Source organism: Clarias gariepinus, chromosome 8 (genome assembly GCF_024256425.1).
Source record: "Clarias gariepinus isolate MV-2021 ecotype Netherlands chromosome 8, CGAR_prim_01v2, whole genome shotgun sequence".
In the NCBI taxonomy this organism is placed as follows: Eukaryota; Metazoa; Chordata; class Actinopteri; order Siluriformes; family Clariidae; genus Clarias; species Clarias gariepinus.
In genome coordinates this window covers 10,134,887-10,153,757 of record NC_071107.1, presented here as the reverse complement: position 1 = coordinate 10,153,757, position 18,871 = coordinate 10,134,887, and the positions used below count along the sequence as shown (strand labels likewise).

The window sequence follows — 18,871 nt, the reverse complement described above, 5'->3', positions numbered from 1 at the left end:
ATATGGAATTATAGTAAAAGAAAGATCACAGTAATAGCACCGTCTATCACACTCCCCAGGACTATTGTGCTCTATCCTGGTGTAACATATAAAACACGACTTTGGCAATAGGATCCTTGCCCATGTGGCGTGGAAAAGAATCTGCCTGGTGGGTTTGTGTGTTCCTCAAATGTGGCAGATGAAAGGGGATCTCCCAGACGTCCATGTGGTTTGAGTTTCTCTTTGAGAAAGCGTCAGGTTGACAGGTCCTCGGTCCTCAGCCTGTCACTGAGCTGGGAGTAAATCATCAGACAGTCTATGTCCACTCATCCCCACTGTCCAGCTGTGTCCACTTATCTGTCATGCTGGAGCCAAAGTGGCCAGTTTGTCTGTGCACTTTAAAGGAGAACAAAATTCCAGAGCTTGGATTCCATACAAGGTAGCTGATCTCCCTCTCTCTGTGTATGTGCATGTCTAAAATACAAAAGTGTTTTTTAATTATTATTTTATTTGTTTTTTTTTGAATAGCAGTGTATTAATATTTGTGTATGTGTGTGTCCACTATACTACAGTATACACACATTTGTTATCATGTGAGCACGCATTGAGATATTACACAAACAGTTCTCAGTGTTCTCGGGGAAAGTGTCCTCCCGCTTGTCTAGTGTCCATCAAAAGCAACGAGAAGCACAGCAGGTCAATCTGAGTTCGTCCTACTACCATGCTGGCTCTTGTAGCACATGCAAGAATTTTCATGTGTTATGCAAGTGTTCTCGCCTTACCCAAAAACACTCCATGAAACACATTCTATGCCAAGTTCAGCCATTTTACCAGCCATCAAGCTCCTTTAAATGTATATAAACATATTACATTCCCTTTGATTTCATTCAGTGGCTGAGGTCCATATAAAACAAACCAGATGCTTTAAAATGTTGTCCTTGAAGCTTGAAAACAATAAAGTACCCAGAACTGGTTTCTATTTTGCATGACTTGTTTTACTCCAGGTACGACTTCCTGACCAGAGAAACTTTTCATGTTTTCCATGTTTTTCTTCCTATATTTTCAGTTCACAGTATGAGAAAGGCTGTATTGTCTGCTTACAAAAAAATATATATTATATTTTTAACTTTTGAAATTTGTAGAATGCCCCATTTTCTTCTCTCTTTTGGGTTCTGCCCCGGTACTTTCTCTATTAGGCCCAATGCAGCTGGAGAGATGGTGGGGGTGGGGGTGGGGGGGTGTCGCAGAGAGGGGAGGGAGAGAGACTGAAATAGCAGAGGGTGTGTAGGCAGAAGGCTGACCACTGGCATGCATAAGGAAACAGGCTCCTCTGGCCTCGGCATGGAGCAGCACTGCAAGTGCCCACATGTAAGTGTGCACTCCTAAACCAACCAGAACTATTTAAATCCCACACACAGAAGGACAAATCAAATTGGTCCTAAAGTGGTGATCAGTTTATATATAACAGCAACTTAGCTCATGGGTCATGACATCAGCTCTGGTTGTAAGGCTTATATTAATAAATTAAGGGGGGGAAAAAACTAAAACCAAAATCCTAAGGATATGCAAATAAGAGATCATTTTGCACCTCCAAAAAGTAACATCATTTAAAGCCAACAGCTTCTGTTTCACAGCACACATTTCTTTTTAGCTTATAAATCTAAATACATTTTTTCCCCCTCATTTGGATAACTGCCATTCAAAAGCTTGCATGAAAACTTCCAAATGCTTGAGACGCTTCGTTGGCGTTACAGAAACAGCTTGAGACATGATGTTGCATGATTCAGTCTACAGGATCAGAAACCGCATTTACTGTGCATGCAAAAATTAGTTAAACTAAAAAGCTTATTTTTAATTATTACCATGTTGCCGTATAATGTTGTTTATGTCTTGGCTAGACATGATTTCATACTGAAGGTTTTGCATTAACATGTATGAGTCATAGAAATATTTCCCTGTTTGCTAAAGCTAGTGTTTAGTGCAATCACAGTCTGAACACACTTTTGCTGTGAGAAATGAAGGCATAGTTAAAGTTTTTACGAATACATATTCATACAGTGATGTGATCACAGGATATGCCAGACACAAAGAATTTACAAAATCAATATTTTGCCATCAGGTCTAACACCTAGTATATAGGCCGAGGGAGCAATCATTAGAAAAATAATTTTATACAAAAAAAGACACTAAGATCAGTTATTTTTTAAACTATATATGTCTTTGCTTGTGAAACCCAAGCTAAAGTCATGTGGGGTTTTTTTTGTTAATCAATGTTTTCTACAAAAACATTATATGTAGATTGATTTTATGTAGAAAACAGTGATTCACAACAAAATGGCTTTAGCTTTGTTTTCAGGGACAGGGTCACATATGAGATGGTTATATTCAGCCTGGTGGATTGTTTCATGATTGCTGTGCTATCTAGTCACCGTGCCATTTAAACCGTTTTTAAATAATTTTCAGCATTGTATCTAAGAGAATAATTTGGAGATTTTTTTTCTTACTATAGGATTAGCAAACGCACGAGTCATGGTTAATTAGCTTCTATACTACTGACATGAGGACATCAAGAACAGTGTACTGATTGTCTTTTTAAAAATGAGTATAATAATATTATATGTCTTATTATTATTAGTAGCAGTAGTATTATTCATAATAATTTTATGTTATAAATAAAATATAAATAATTAGTGGCACAGTGTGATGATTAGCACCCGTGGCCTTGCACCTCCAGGGTCATGGGTTTGATTCCTGCTTTAGGTCTAAATGCATAGAGTTTGCATGTTCTCCCCATGCTTGGTGGGTTTCCTCTGGGTACTCCAGTTTCCTCCCACAGTCCAAAGACATGCAGATAAAGATAATTGGTGTTCCCAAATTGCCTGTAGTGTGTGAATAAAAAAGTTAGTGTGTGTATGTGTGTGTGCACTGCCCCACCTTGTGCCCAAAGTCTCCTGTCTTCAACTGTGTACTGTATAAGTGGTATAGATGATGAATGAATGAATTATAATCAATTATAAGTTGGGCAAAGTTACTGTCAGTCAAAAATAGAAGATCATAAAAATAAATAAAATGCAGCGTCATGTCCATCCATGTGACTTATGGACTATTCCAAAAAAAATTTATAGTAGTGAATGTTGTGAATGCCAAACATTTTCACAAAGTAATGCAATAATAATGATCAATATTATTTAATTATTATATTTCAAGGTAAATTCTAGTCATAGTGGAGTAGTGAGTGCTGTATGTTTTTTTCCTATCAAATTTAATCATTATTTAAAATAAAAATAATAAATTAATTAATTATTACAAATAAAATTATTTTAAACAAATATAAAAACATTTCGTTGTTTATGATTACTGATCAGAAACACGTGCACCATTTCACTCCATTAATGGTGGGAAATGTGACGCTCGAATGACAGTAACATAAGCGCCATCTGCTGGTCAACATCTATATGTGCCAAAAGTCATGATTTGCATCTGAACTTAAAATGTGATTTGAGTTACTGTAGCTTTTTAGATAAAGTCCAGGTTTATTATTTAATCCCATTAATCAAGTTTTAAAGGCATTTCCCAAGGGACTCCTATACTATAAAGAGACTCTATTTAGGTATTTCAAAAAAGTTCCCATATTTTGTGACATTTGCATATGTTACATTGTGCCCATAGCTATCTGTTAGGCTGTTGTATATTATTTAGGTGAGAAGTGTTTAAGTGGGTAAGCACGTGATTAAACTTCTTAAGCAAAATTGTAATTCCTGGGACAACAACATGTGAGTTCCTTGATTTTTATCATGTATGTATTATTGTCAACACTTGTGACTGTTATTGCCAGTACAGTATGTACAATGACAACAGCAGTCTAATATTAATAGTATATTACAATTATTGCATTAACATTTTTGCATATTGATATGATTCTACTGTCAAAACCAATTTTCATGTTAGCTAATGCTTAAAAGACCGATATCGAAATTATGACTTGTTTATTCATATTTTAACTTGACTGTAGCATTTGATTCTTTATCAAAATATTTTCATAAAAGTACTTTCAGTTTTTTCTTTGTTCTGTGTATCACTAAATAACTTAAATAGCTCTTTGGGTTTTAGCAAGGAAGAAATAAAAAGAATTCACTTAGAGAATTATTAAACATTAACAGGTTCAGGTCCAGTTACAGTGCTGTAACTGTACATATTTTTTTATCACTTTTACACTAATTACTAAATAAATCGTATTGATTAATATGAATCATAAGCTTAATATACCATCAGATATATCATATCATGAAAATCAATAAAAAGAAAAATTACTGACAAATTCTGATTTTTTTGGGTGAATTTTCAGATTTGATCTCAATCCTGGTTGTTTTCTTAAATAATGCATCAGCTGTTGGAAAATTTAATATTCATAATATTCACTCACCTTCTATACTACTTACATTCTATATTACAGTTACAATTAATTAAAATGGCACACACACAGACCCAAGACGGCAATCGAACCCTTGATGTGTGAGGCCACAATTCTGACCGCTACGTCACCATGCAGCTTAGAATTTTATATTAATTTTGATAATCCAAAAAGTCCCTCTGAAAAAAATGGTTGCCTCAGGAACAGTCAGACCCACTTATAATGGTGGTCACAACCAACATTTATAATATATTATTATAAAATACAGAAACTATAGCCACATTCAGTGAATAGCAGAGAGAAATTGCCACTACATGCAAAAGACAGTCATGTACATCCTTGATTACATCCTAATCAGCTGTAGATGTGTACGTGTCAGAGACAAATTAGGAGTTATGCACCTACACAGACACAAAAACAAGCAGCTGGAATGGTCTGAGCCTGATATTTATCATCTGGATATGGTATGCAAGTCCACTGCAGGGTGTGACGTACAGTAGGAGCCAGGGCTTCGCATGCAAGCTCTACTGTAATAGCACCGGGTCATGGTGAGGACAGTTATGTATAACTGTAAACTTGTTTCTTAAGTTTTAATGCATATTTAGTGATATGCATTTAATATCAAATTATCATTCAAAGATATACATACATACTATATAGATCTAAACACATACTAGTAATTTTTACTTCATTCATGGTTCTATATTTATTTTAAATAAAATTCTTAGACATTTTTTTACCTAACAGGATATTTTCCTTCTAAAATCATTTTATTCTAATCATATAAAGTTCAAATAACTGAACTATTTACACCAGTCATTTCTTATATGATACACTCCTACATGAATATATACAATAAACCTAAGTATTCTATCCATACTTTATATAGATCTAGAACTCTTGAATTGTCAACACAACAACTTCTACAGTTCCAAACAATATTATTAATCATAATAAATTAGGGGGCAGTGTTGCTCCTGAGTTGCAATTACTTGACCGCTAAATAGCACAGGTGCATTCTACTATGGTTCACAGAGGAATATCAGCACAGACAATCTTATCAAGAACTTATCAAGGCAAGAACTTATCAAGGCGCTTATCATGAATGCCGTTCATGTTTTTGTCGCATGTTAAAGGTCCCTAGAGAACGCTAACAATGCATTTGTGTGCATTATACTGCATACCTGCAGTTCCCTACTGTCTGAAGACAAGAGGATTAATTCTGTGTTGCTCTGATTATAAATGTAAATAATTTTAAACAGGTAGGATATGCATTCCTAATGTTATTTACTATATATTCCATTCTAATGGTGTGAAATAATCAATGAATAATAAATTAGTCCCAAAAAATAAAAACAAAAGAATTAGAGGGGTATAAACCTCATAGTTTTCGGAATTGCTGAGTTTGAATTTTTGAATTATGTTTGTAAAATTGAGTTGATTGTGGGCAAGCTCCCAAAGATCAGCCAAAGACTATGTAGTTTTAAAAAAGACGTACAGTACAGTAATTGCCAAATGCAAAACAAGTGGGATCAATGCTTATTGATGGAGGCACTACGCTATTCAATTCAATTTTATTTGTATAGCGCTTTTAACAGTTGACATTGTCACAAAGCAGCTTTACACAATCAAAAGAATTATTAAAGTTGGTATGAGATGTGAACGTGTATGAATTACAATGATAAGACCGGCTCTGATGAGCAAGCCAAGAACGACGGCGAAAGTGGCAAGGAAAAACTCCCTGAGATGGTAATACTGTAGGAAGAAACCTTGAGAGAAACCAGACTCAAGGAGCGACATGTGTAGAGAGGGAAAGAGAGAGAGGGAGAGAAAAGAAGAGAGCAGAAGAGAAGGAGACATGGCAGTTAGGTATGGTCACATTCAAACAATGTATAATGTGAATGTACATTTAGTGCAGAGTGCAAGCAGGGACTCCGGCAGGACTACTGTAACTATGACAGCAATTATAGCTAATGTAGTCCCAGTGACTCAGGAATCTGCAGTCACATGCCACAATGACTGGCACGCAGTAGCGCTTAATCTGATCATAATAAAAATGTTTTGAAAAATTGTCTTTAACATATCAAAGACTGCATGCCTACTGGTCTAGACCCCCATCAGTTTGGATCATATCATAGCATTAAACTGCTCACTGAACTTAAGTCCCTGGAACTTTATTCAAGCTTCATTTACTAAAGCCCTCCACAACTGTTTGGGCATATCAGATCTCTACTCACCTCATGGTACTTTCAGTCAAGATTGCAGACGAAACTGGAGTGCCACAGGATTTCATGCTCAGTCCTATTTTTTTCACTCTATTTCGTTTATCTATGACTGCAGCGTTAGTCATGACACTTTCTCAATTATTATAATGTCAGACAACATAGTTACACTCACTCACTCAGTCATCTTCTATACCGCTTTATTCTGTATTCAGGGTCGCGGGGACCTGGAGCCTATCCCAGGAGGCTTAGGGCACGAGGCAGGGCACGTATACAGGGTTATGTGGGGCCTGGAGCCTATCCCGGGAGACCCAGGGCTCCCTGCACAGGGCGCCAATCAACCGCCGGTCACACATACATGCACCCACACACCAGGGGTTCCGGAATGCCAGCCAGCCTGATCTTCATGTTTTTGGACTGTGGGAGAAAATCGGAGTACCCGGAGGAAACCCACAAAGCATGCGAGAACATGCAAACTCCATGCACATAAAGGCGGGAATTGAACCTGGCTGGGAATCGAACCTGGACCCTGGAGGTGCGAGGCAACAATGCTAACCACTAAGCCACCATTTTACAAACATTCCACAAACATTTAACAACAGAGAGCACATCCCACTAAGTCGATAATTTAAAATCAACAAACAAATCAGTATGGCACCCTGGTCCAGGGTGTACCCTGCCTCATGCGCAAAGTCTCCTGAAACAGGTTTCAGGCCTTGGATGCAGGATAAAGAGACATAGACGATGACTGAGTGAGTGAGTAATTTGGCGTTAAACACTCTGCACTACGACGTCAATAACAATAGATGTGAAATGTTTTTTAACACCACTTTTTAGACAAAAGTCATAATGAAGTCCACATTCATACTCCAGTTTAGTACACATTATAAGCTATAAAATTTTATTTTACATTTATTTAATTTTATTTATAAAATTGAGCAAAGTCTACAGTTTTAAAATGGAAAAAGGTTGTCTCACTTAATATTGTATGGTAATTTTTATACTAATTATTTTTGAATGTACCTATTATTATTAAAGGCATCTTTGCTTCAAAGTATGTCTCTCATCGTTCATGCTTTTTTGTAATCTTATGCAATAAAAGTTAACATGGACTATTTTTTTTTTTTTTAGTAAAGTTAAAAATATCTGCCTTTATCTATGCAGTCCTGCATTGGGCTGTATAACAATATTAATTTGTCACAAAGATTTTTTTAAATCACTTTCACTTTTATTTTATGTCTTGGAACTGAACAAGCTGTATTGTGATACTATTTTCTATATTTACATCAAGAGCACCTCTATTTTATGCAAGAATTATCATTCATAATCAGTTATAATTCAGTCATAATCATTTCATCAAGACGTTCTGTTCACACTCAAGGGCTGTGATCTTTTTCAGATGTTGTGATAAGAACAGATGATTTTCATGCATTCTCAGTTCTTGAGTGTCTAGATGAGATGAGTCAGAGTACAGTATATGGCGTGTTTTGTGCTGAAACACACTTTTAGGATAGTGTGTAATTTACAGGCTTTGCCCTTAACAAAGCAAGGCCATGGCTGGTTGCATGACTGATATCGCTTCATCTCTTCGATTGGCTGCTGGGTTAGCCCAAAAACATGAAGAGTCTTCTTCTCCTTTAGCTGTTTGTGTGTCTACTAGCAATAGATTTCCAAATGCAGAGCTTTCAGCATGTGGGTTCGGAACAATACAGAGATCTGAAAGACAGTAGATGTCGAAGAAACTGCACGTAGCCATCACAGTGGCGCCATGGCAGCTCCCTCCCCACCATGCGGGCTACGTTTTCCTTATCTCACCTTTTTTATGAGATAATGTTAAACCATTCAGTAGTAAGATAATACCTATCTATGAATATGTGCCAGTGCATTACTGTAAATGTGAACCCCCTTCATGCGGAAGTAGAGTGCATGTTAAGTTGTGGTTATGTATGGTGCCCTGGACAATCTCTCTCTCCGTGCCATGCCCATTTTATTTATGTATTTTTCCTTTACAAACATACGTATTTTTCTAGCCTATTTTAATACACACATAATATTATATCCATTAAAGGATGACAATAAAGGCTGCATGCCTTTGTTCTTTGCCTGTTCCATCTAATGGCATGGACTTTCCTTCTCTTTATTCAGAATGTATTAGGACATTACCCACCCTTAATTCAGAGTCAAGACTAATCCTTTCACCTCAGGAGTGTGTAGCCTGGTTATATATAATTCTTAACTTATGCTCTCACCCATATGTTCATATGTTAAAAGATAAATGTGACACTGATTTATGTTGCATTCACAACTGTTATTTACTTTGTTAAAGATGGAGTAATCAATCCTGGAGAAACACTGTGAATATTTTAACTCATCAGCCAAACAATACAATCACACCACACACACCCATTCAGTGCTCCCCCAGAAGCTAGTGATGGGAATTTTAAATAATTTTAGTGACTTGGTTCTTTGCATCTCATTCATCATAAATGAATTTTTTTTTGAGTTATTTAGTTAATTTTGTTCTTTCGATCAGAAATAAAATAAAATGTTACATTTTCGATAAACAGACCCCCAACACGTCTACATGCACAACTTTTGGCTATAGTTCCAGTAATGAAAGTATTACAATGCAGCCAAAGACATATTATAATAAACAGAATGAGCAGCTCACCTCTCATACCTTCTGGTCTGTCCAAGACAAGACCATGTTCTCAAAAATTCTCTTCTAAAGATCATTGTGTAGGTTGGCTTGTATGTTATTTCTGTAGTTTAGCAGTGTCTGGCAGTGGTATGCTTAAACTCTTAAACATGTTAGATGTTTATAATAATTTTCCAAAATTCCAGTAACAAAATAAGTGAAGGTTTGTGAATTATCAGATAAGCAAGCGCCATCTACAGTACTGTTACCTGCCACAGCATTTCAAATTGTGCATCAATCCACATAATCCCACGGTGCTGGCAAATTTGTGATTGGGGGCTTGGGGGGGATTGCGGGCAGGCTGGCCGACCACCAGGTTTAGGGCAAACCCTGGAAAAGAGGCTAATTAATAGGCTGATCGAACATTAAACATTATGTGAGTGTTAATTTACCCCAAATGTCCTTTTGTACCGCATATCAAGTAATTGAGAACAGTGATTACATTTAACACCTTCATACAAGGACGTTTTCTCCTATCTATATTGCCTATAAACACCAATCTGCCATAACATTATGAACACCTGCCTAATACTGAGTATGTCCCCTGTTCTGTAACCAAAACACTGACGCAATATTTGTTCTGAGACCTTTTTATAAGCCCCAGCATTAATCTTTTCAGCAATTTGAACTACAATAGCTCCCTTGGGTCAGACTACATGGGCCAGTCTTTACTCCCCGTGTGTATCAGTGAGCTTTGGTCACCCATCACCTTGTTGCTGGTTGCACACTTCACCTGTTGCACATTTGCTGCATAATATATCCAACCAAATTCCAGGTGCCTTTGTAATGAGATATTGCAACTGTAATTACTGTGACAAGGGCCAATTTTTAATGACTAGAAAAAAGGGTCAGAGCAACTCCAAAACTGCAGATCTTGGTCTGCAGTGTTCAGGTCCTATCAAAAGTGGTCCAAGGACAGAAAACCTTGGACCAGGCACCGGTGACAGGGTGACAGGGTCATGGGTGATCAAGGCTTATTGGGGTGAAGGCTGGCCTGTGTAGTCCGACCTAATAGAAGAGCTACGGTAGCTCAAATTGCTGAAAATATTAATGCTTTCCAGTAAAAAGGTGTCAGAACAGAAAATGCAGTACTGTTTTGAAAGGAGGACCTACTCATTACTAAGCATGTGGTCATAAGCTACTGTAGTCGATACTAAAGCTTACTGGTTTTGTAGGAAGAATTCCCTGAAGTAACTAAATTTCTTGGTAATTACAAATTAATTAAATTAAAAATATATATTTGCAGTGCACAAAAGTTTCACAATTCAGTTGAGTATATGTATATGAAATATATCATGAAATGTCCAATAAACAAGCTCTCTCTCTAGATATATGAGATCTAGATATATCTCTCAGATATATAAAAAATAAAATGTCTTTTTTTAATAGCAATCAATTCAACTCCCTGTCCCTCAAGACCATAGTGATAAACTTACTAGGTATTAGACTCAAGTCTGACACCTGCAATTCATTTCATACATGTTACATGAACTACTTTTAACAGAAAGCTTTTTCAGCAATAAGAATAAATATTTCTTTAAATTGTTTTTGTGCACCATACAGTACATGTTCCTTGTGTTTCTAAAAGAAAAATAATTTTCTGTACAGCGTATAAAGATATATTGTAGATATCCGAAGGTATGCAATTGATTGCAAATGTTCTCAGTCTACAGGTTTTAAAATAAATGACAATGCAATTTAACAGGGCATGTGATAAGATCAAGGCAGTGTTTTAGGTCAGAACAAGTCTAATCTTCACCATGTTCACACACATGCAGTCTTACTCTCTATATAGGTTGTCCTGTACATGGGCAGAGCCAGAGGAGGCCTGGAGCCAATACCAGAGCACTCGGGACATGAGGGGGGAAACACCCAGACATGGTGCTAGTCCAACGCAGGCGTACTGTACATGCAATCAAAATCCCAATACCACTTAATCATAGCCATAATTGTTACTGTTTTAAAAATTACAGTCATTTCAGGCTTTCACATACAGTATGTCTTTTAAATAAAAGTACGAATAGTTTTATGGTCAGGTTACCTTTTTCTTAAAATATGTCCATTCCCCTCTTTTAATTCCACAACTTTTAAACACCTTATGCTGTCCTATATAAATCTTCTTCAAAAAGGGTCATCCTTAGTTAATATTAAACACCAAGAGTTAACATCAGAATCTGACCGTGAGTTAGAGCAGCCTTGCTGAAAAAGGCAGCATGGTTCAAGGTTGATCAGATTATACATGTACTGTATAAACCATAGTCCTGCACACTGACCAGCTCAGGGATAACAGATATCACAACACAACCACAGTCCTCTGCTTAAATCAAGTGAGTTTTTTTAAACATTTATCTATCTTTTATTTTCTGATTTACGTCATATTTTTTATTTGCTTTTTTTACTATTTCTCCACCATTTTAGTCAACCTTACCCGACTTACACTCACACCAGTTAATGAGTGACTGTGATGAACTTTGCCTTTTTGTTTTGCCTATTATCATCTGTAATCATGGTCGAATGAATGTTATTTCAAGTATCATCTAGTAAACACTTATAAAGTTGTTTTCTTTGGGTAACCAGATAAAAAAACAGGGAGGATACAGGGACTACAGTAGAATGCTGCATTTTTTACTGTGAGTGTATATTATTATTAGTCATATGATTTGCATACCTGGCTCAGGGAACAACCCAGTACAGTATTACCTTAGTTTTATAGGTATTACTAGTTCTTCTAGATATTAGTCTGTATGACTGCCAGCTTGAGAGGAAGGAATTTAGACTCCAAAGTAAGTAGGCCTACAAATATTAACTTGAACCTATTAATGAGTGTGTGTGTGTGTGTGTGTGTGTGTGTGTGTGCGTGTGTGTGTGCCCTGCGAAGGATTGGCAGGGTAAGTCTTCTGGGATAGTTTTTAGTCCACTGCGACCCTGTATACAGGTTAAAGAGTATGGGTGATGAGTGAGTGAGTAAGTAATGTGAGTGCATAATCAAGTTCTTCTAGATATTTGTCTGTTTTTGCATTTTCTCCCCGAGCTTGGGTGGTTTCCTCCGGGTACTCCAGTTTTCAAAGACATGCAGATTAGGGTATTTGCCGTTCCCAAATTGCATATGTGTATGTGTCCTGCGATGGATTGGCACTACTGTACGTCCAGGGTGTACCCCGCTTCGTGCCCTAAGTCTCTTTTGGGATAGGCTGCTGGCCCCCTGCGACCTTGTATATAGGACAAAGTGGTATAGACGATGTGTGAATGGAAAAAGGCTCCCTGCTGTATAGGCATATAGCAGTATTTGTAAAGAAATAAATTTTATAATATTAGCTTAAGGCATAATATAAGCCAAGCTAATCTTGCTAATATTAGGAATTTCATAATATTAGCTTGGCTAAAATGTTTGTAAAGAGATAAATTTCATAATATTAACTTGAATTATAATATAAGCCAAGCTAATATTGCTAATATTAGGAATTTCATAATATTAGCTTGGCTAAAATGTTTGTAAAGAGATCAATTTCATAATATTAGCTTGATTTATAATATAAGGCCAAGCTAATATTGCTAATATTTTAAAAAATCATAATATTAGCTTGGCTAAAATGTTTCATTATGTTCATATGGAGACCTGTGAGTGATCAGTTTTGGCAGTAAATTTGGGAGTTAGAGTGGGAATACGTTGACAAAGAAATTATTTTATTTATATAATAACTGTACAAGGATGTAGCGTATACTGTAGTTTAAGACATTATGGCTTATGTAATGAAGAAATGTGCCGTTCACTTTGCGGAACCTTTGTTCTGAAAGTTCTTGCGCCGTCAGGACTGTTTTTGATGTTGCACAGCGGAGCGTCAACCACGGGAGAGTTGCCTAGCAGTAAGCATTAATCTGTGTTTGTAAACAGTTTTTGTTTTTAAACACACACGTCGTGAGTGTGTCGTTAAATTTACGAGTTATGTCTATATTCAATTGTCATTTTAGTCACATTATTCCTGACGTCTTTAAGTGCCATTTTGGTAGCTTGTTAGCTATCTAGTTCTAGTTAGCACGATGGTTTTAAAGATAATGACAGCATTTTGAGGTGTGTTCAGGGAGCTCTGCTCTTCCTTACTCATTATAATGTTACGAAACGAGACACGGGGCATGACACAAAAATGTTCTTTATGTGTTATTTTAAAACCAGACGAGCCTGTAAGGTGTGCTTGTGAATTAAACCTACATTTGACTGCTGCACAGCTTGGTAATACTTTAATAATTTCCCAAAACTTAAGTGACAAATCCAAGTAAAGCTGGTCATCTCTTTTTTTATTGTGGCTGGTATATATATATATATATATATATATATATATATATATAGTGCTTATTGCATTGTTTGGTAAAACCTGATAACTATAGAAAACATGTAATGTATTTAAACTGGAATAGTTTGGAAGAGCGAATGGTGTTTTATGAACATTGTTATGAGGTGAAATGAAAACGTATTAATTCAATTAAATTCAGTTTATTTTTTCCGAGGTATCAAAAGGTTTCGAGACTAGTTTTGTAACACATCAACAGGTGGCAGCACAGTCACAGGGAGCACCGGCCTTAATACGTAAGTCAGTGTACCAAAAGATATTGTTCTGAGTACATCTGGAGCTGTGCAACTGGTGCTATTCGGATCACGTGCGTTACCACGTCTGCTATTTTATCATAGACAGTAAGTTAGAACAAAGTGCAAACGTGAAATTCTGCATGAAACTCGGCAAATCTGCCACAGAGATGTTTGACATTCGGAAAGTTGATGGCGATGCTGCAATGAGTCGTTCAAGGCATTATGATTGGCAGGTGCACTTTAAAAGTGGAAGAGCATCACTGAAGGACAACGAGAGATCAGGAAGACCTTCAAGCTCAACCCCTGAAAATGTCAAAACCATTCCACTACTTGTGTATGATGATCGTTGGGGAGCAATCCACATCATTGCCAGTGTGTCATACAGAACAGTCCAGGCGATCCTTGTGTCATTTGAACATGTGCCCGTGTTGCTGCCAAGTTTGTCCCCAGGCTGCTGATCCAAAAGCTAAAGGAACATCACGTCACAGTCTGCTGAGAACTTCATCAGCATGCTGTGGAGAACCTGTAATTTATGTAAAGGATCATTACTGGTGATGAAACTTGGTGTATGAATACAACCATAGGAAGAAACAACAGTCTTTACAGTGGAAGAACCCATCATCTCTATGAACAAAAAAGGCGAGGCAGGTCTGCAGCTTGAGCAAGTGCATGCTCATCATCTTTTTTGACAATATGTGACATTGTCCATCGTTAATTTGTACCAAGGGTCCAGGCCGTCAATAGCAAATTCTACTGCCAGGTTTTAAGGCAGCTGAGAAAGGACAACAGAATCGCAAAACTTTTTGATATCCTCTCATATAGCACTTTTAATAATGGTTTTTGTCACAAAGCAGCTTTACAGAATCAGGGGGGAAAAAAATGGAAATACAAATGTAAATTGTGAGGAAATGTGTACGGAGGGCAGAGGTGACAAGGAAAAACTCCCTGAGAGGGCAATAGGAAGACACCTTGAGAGGATCCAAACTCAACAAGGAACCCATGCTCATTTGTGTGATTTTAGATAGCAGGGATTAATTTGCAGTCATACTGTGTATTAATAGGGTGGACGTTCAGTATAACAGGAGAGGTGTTTTAGTTAATATGGAGTCCACTTTTGTTGGCTGCTCAATGTTTCATGAATCAGAATAGTCTGGAGAGCAGATCGAGTCTGGATCCAATTGAGCTTAGGAGCAACATATGTAGCTAGACAGACAGAGAGAGAGAACACTTTAGTATGGTCACAGTCACTTAATGTATAGGGTGTATGTATAGGGTGATAGTATATATAGTGCAGAGTGCAAGTAGGGACTTTGGGAGACCGACTATGACAGCATAACTAAAAGGGAGCGCCAGAAGAAAACACGCACATGAGGGCTTCCTGGCAGCCCTGACCATTTTACCTTAAGATAAATGATAGCTTGTGCCATGAAGGTGATAGGGGTTTTCCCAGTTGCTTTCAACTTGCCATTATAGTATAAAGTGTAGTTCTGATGTGTAGCTTTTGTATACTTTTACTTGTGCTGACAGGTGGATGATCAATTACTACCTCCCTTGTTTCTTCATGCAGATATTTATTACAAAACAATTCTTATAGCTAAACAGTGGTACACTGTGAGGTTTTTGTGGTTGTTACATTCATGTAAATCCGGAAAATGTACATTACTTTAACTATAAACTGATATATTTGACTAAACATTCTGGAAAAGACTTATCCACAAATGCAGTAAGGAAAAAGCTAAAGAGTTTTGTTGTAGTCTATGTAGGTAGATTGCAAAAAAGGGGGTCAGCAAGCAATGAAGAGCCTCTTTACATTTTTGGCAAGTCGACTCATAAAACCTGATCCCTAAGCATTGTTGGAAGTTTTATATGAATTTGGGTATTAAAGTTTCACTGCTACAGCAACTATATCTGTTCATATTTGTAGGATGGCTCAGGATGGCAAGCTCCTGGCTCTGGGAGTTCTGGCTGGTGCTGCAGGAATCAGTTTGGCTGCTTTTTGGTACCAGAGTCGGAGAGCCACGGTGAGGGTGGCAGGGCCAAGTACCTATTATCTGTCAAACAGCAGAAGCGCACATCAACTTGGAGATGGTGTGGTGCTGCAAGCAGGCCAGACTGAGGTCCTGGATCGGCTCGGCGCGCTGATTCAGTGTGTGTCAGAGCTAAAAGAGGAGGTGAAGGCCTTAAAGAATGCTCTTCCACACCTGCAAGACCACATCAGAGATGAGTTAACTGGGCGCAGTCGCAAGGCAAGTCCACTGAATAGAACTACACCCACAAGGAGGAAGAGAAGCAGTGGAGCGGCCAGAGGAGAACGGCAGAGCTCAGAAGAAGCAGAAAGTGAAGGAGGGTGAGTGCCTAGCTCCAGTGAGTGTGAATAAGTGTATTATGCACACCTACAGTACATTTGAAATCAGACGTTTAAATACACTTAAAAAAAAAAGTTAAAGTAATTGAAACAGATTTTTTTTTAAAGCACTCCACACATTTTTTGTTAACAAACTATATGTTTGGCAACCTGGTTAGGACATCTACTTTATGCATGACATAGTCATTTTTTTCAGTGATTGTTTACAGATAGATTATTTAACTTATGATTTAATATATTACAATTCCAGCGGGGCAAAGGTTGAAATAAATTCAGTTTGACCGTGCCTTTAAACAGCTGTGCCTTTAAATCAGCCAAGACCCCAGTAAAAGAACAAAAACGTTGACTTACGCAAATCTGGTTCATCCTTGGGAGCATTTTTCAAATACATAAAAGTACTATGTCACTCTGTACAAACAATATCCAATTGAATTCAATATTATTTTATTTGTATAGCGCTTTTAACAATTGTCATTGTCGCAAAGCAGCTTTACACAATCAAAAGAATTAATTAAGTTTGTATGGAATGTGAGTGTGTATGAATCAAAATGGTCAGATTGTCCTTGGTGAGCAAGCCGCGGGCGACAGTGGCAAGGAAAAACTCCCTGAGATGGTAATAAGAAGGGAACCCATCCTCATTTGGGTGAAACAGAAAGCAGGAATTAATCTGCATTCATACTGTGTGTTAGGTGTGTTATCCAGTTTAGCTATACAACAGTTGATGTTAATTGATGTTAATATGTAGTCCGGGTAGTTATTGGAGACTCGGGTAGACTTGTAGGAAATTCCAGTCCTGAACTATCGAGCAACTACAGCCAAGTCAAGTCCTCAGAGAATTTCAATATCACTCAAGTATAGACACCATGGTACCACACAGCCATCATTCCACTTAATGAAGGAGAGCAACTTTAAATGAAATGTAAAAATCAATCCTAAAACAACAGCAAAAGACCCTGTGTAGAACACTGAAGGAAACAGGTACAGAAGAATCTATATCCACAGTAAAATTAGTGCTGTATTGATACAACCTGAAAGGCTGCTCAGCAAGGAAGAAGCCACGGCTCTGACACTGCCAGACTAGAGCTGCACATTTACATTCATATGGTCTAATGAATAAAAAAAAATTAGGTGTTTTGCCATAATATCCATCATTGTCTGGAGTAAAGAAGCGGAAGGCTTGCAAGCTGAAGAACACCATCCTAACCTGGTAAACTAAAACATTGTAAACTGGTTACTTTACAGTGTACATGGCATCATGAGGGAGGTAGAGTATGTGGTTATATTGAAGAAATCAGCCAGATTACAAAAGGATAATACTGTCCTTATTGGCATACTTCCAAGTTATATTTCCAGGACAGGACTGTGAGCAAGGAGGGCTGCAAACCTGACTCAGTTACACCAGTTCTGTCATAAGGAACAGGCGAAAATTCCAGCAACTTTTGCAAGGCTAACTAAAAACTTTGACCAAAGTTAAACAATTTAAAAGCAATGCTATCAAGTACCAACAAGCATATGTGAACTTCTAACCCACGTGAAATGTAAGGAAAGAAATAAAAGCTGAAATAATATTTTTCTTTTCCATTAATCTGAAATTTCACATTCTTAAAAAAAAAAGTAGTGATCCTAACTGTTCAGACAGAGAATGTTCACTGGGATTAAATTTATTTGGCTTAGATGTATGAAAACATTTGACAGTGCATATAGATGTTATTAATACCAGGGCACAAAGAACATTTTAAAATTAGTCTATTTATTGCACTTTAATGGTGTTGGGACCAGAAGGTCTTTGGAAGTCATTATAACGGTGAATGTTTACAATGGCTGTTCCTTTGACTAATGTTCCAGGAAGGTAAGGAAACTTGTGGACAAGTGCTGAATTGCCTTAAGTCTTCCCCTCTTTTTTCTGTGAATCAGAGTACTGTTTACATTAAACGTTTCTCTCATTTTCAACTCATCTGCACTTTCATCTTCTGTGCTCTCATGCATGCATGCACACACACACACACACACACACACACACACACACACACACACACACACACACACACACACTGCCAAATAGTAGGTATGTAAAAGTGCCTGAGGTGTGAGAAGTAAGTGTGTGTGCGCTTGGCATAATCTCGTACTGCAGGAACAGTCAGCCTCATACAACCTCACCTCTAATTTCCTGATCGCATGTCAGAACAAAATAACATAAACAACAGATCTTTTTTGATAATGTGCCAATCTTGAAATGTCAAATGTTATGAGAAAGGTGTATTATTTAATCATGCATTTATGTGTAACATTTTTTTCATATTTTGCTTTAGGTGAAAAAATGGTTTATAAACCTGAAAGATCAAGTGTGTGTAATGGTTCTTAAACCAGGGCTCTATTTAGTACATAAAAAAAATCCCTTTTATTCCTTTATGTTGACCCATAGTTGTTATGCTTTGAAGTAGACCACACACTGCTTTCGTATCTTGTGCATTGGTTCACTATATCCAATAAAAGATTGAGAATTTATCCAGGTGGATTTCCTAGAACATTTAAAAAATCTTGGAAAAAAAACTGAAACCCTGTATATGGTTATTGAGCATTAGTGTATGAAAAATCTATGTATATTAATTACAGT

General features: G+C 37.2%; 1 protein-coding gene across 3 annotated transcripts in view; it reads left to right on the top strand.

The window, feature by feature from the left end:
* Window positions 1-11,539: 11,539 nt before the first annotated feature.
* The window catches only part of LOC128529333 (regulator of microtubule dynamics protein 2), a 41,103-nt gene continuing 33,771 nt past the window's right edge, over window positions 11,540-18,871 (top strand). The window contains exons 1-2 of one of the 3 annotated variants that reach the window (XM_053502772.1): window positions 11,540-11,637; window positions 15,817-16,239. In XM_053502772.1, the coding sequence (XP_053358747.1) occupies window positions 15,818-16,239 (422 nt within the window). In that variant the 5' untranslated portion in view covers window positions 11,540-11,637; window position 15,817. Of the gene's footprint in view, window positions 11,638-12,041; window positions 12,094-13,085; window positions 13,175-15,816; window positions 16,240-18,871 lie in introns of those variants that run through there. The other 2 variants (XM_053502774.1, XM_053502773.1) reach the window with 2 other exon arrangements.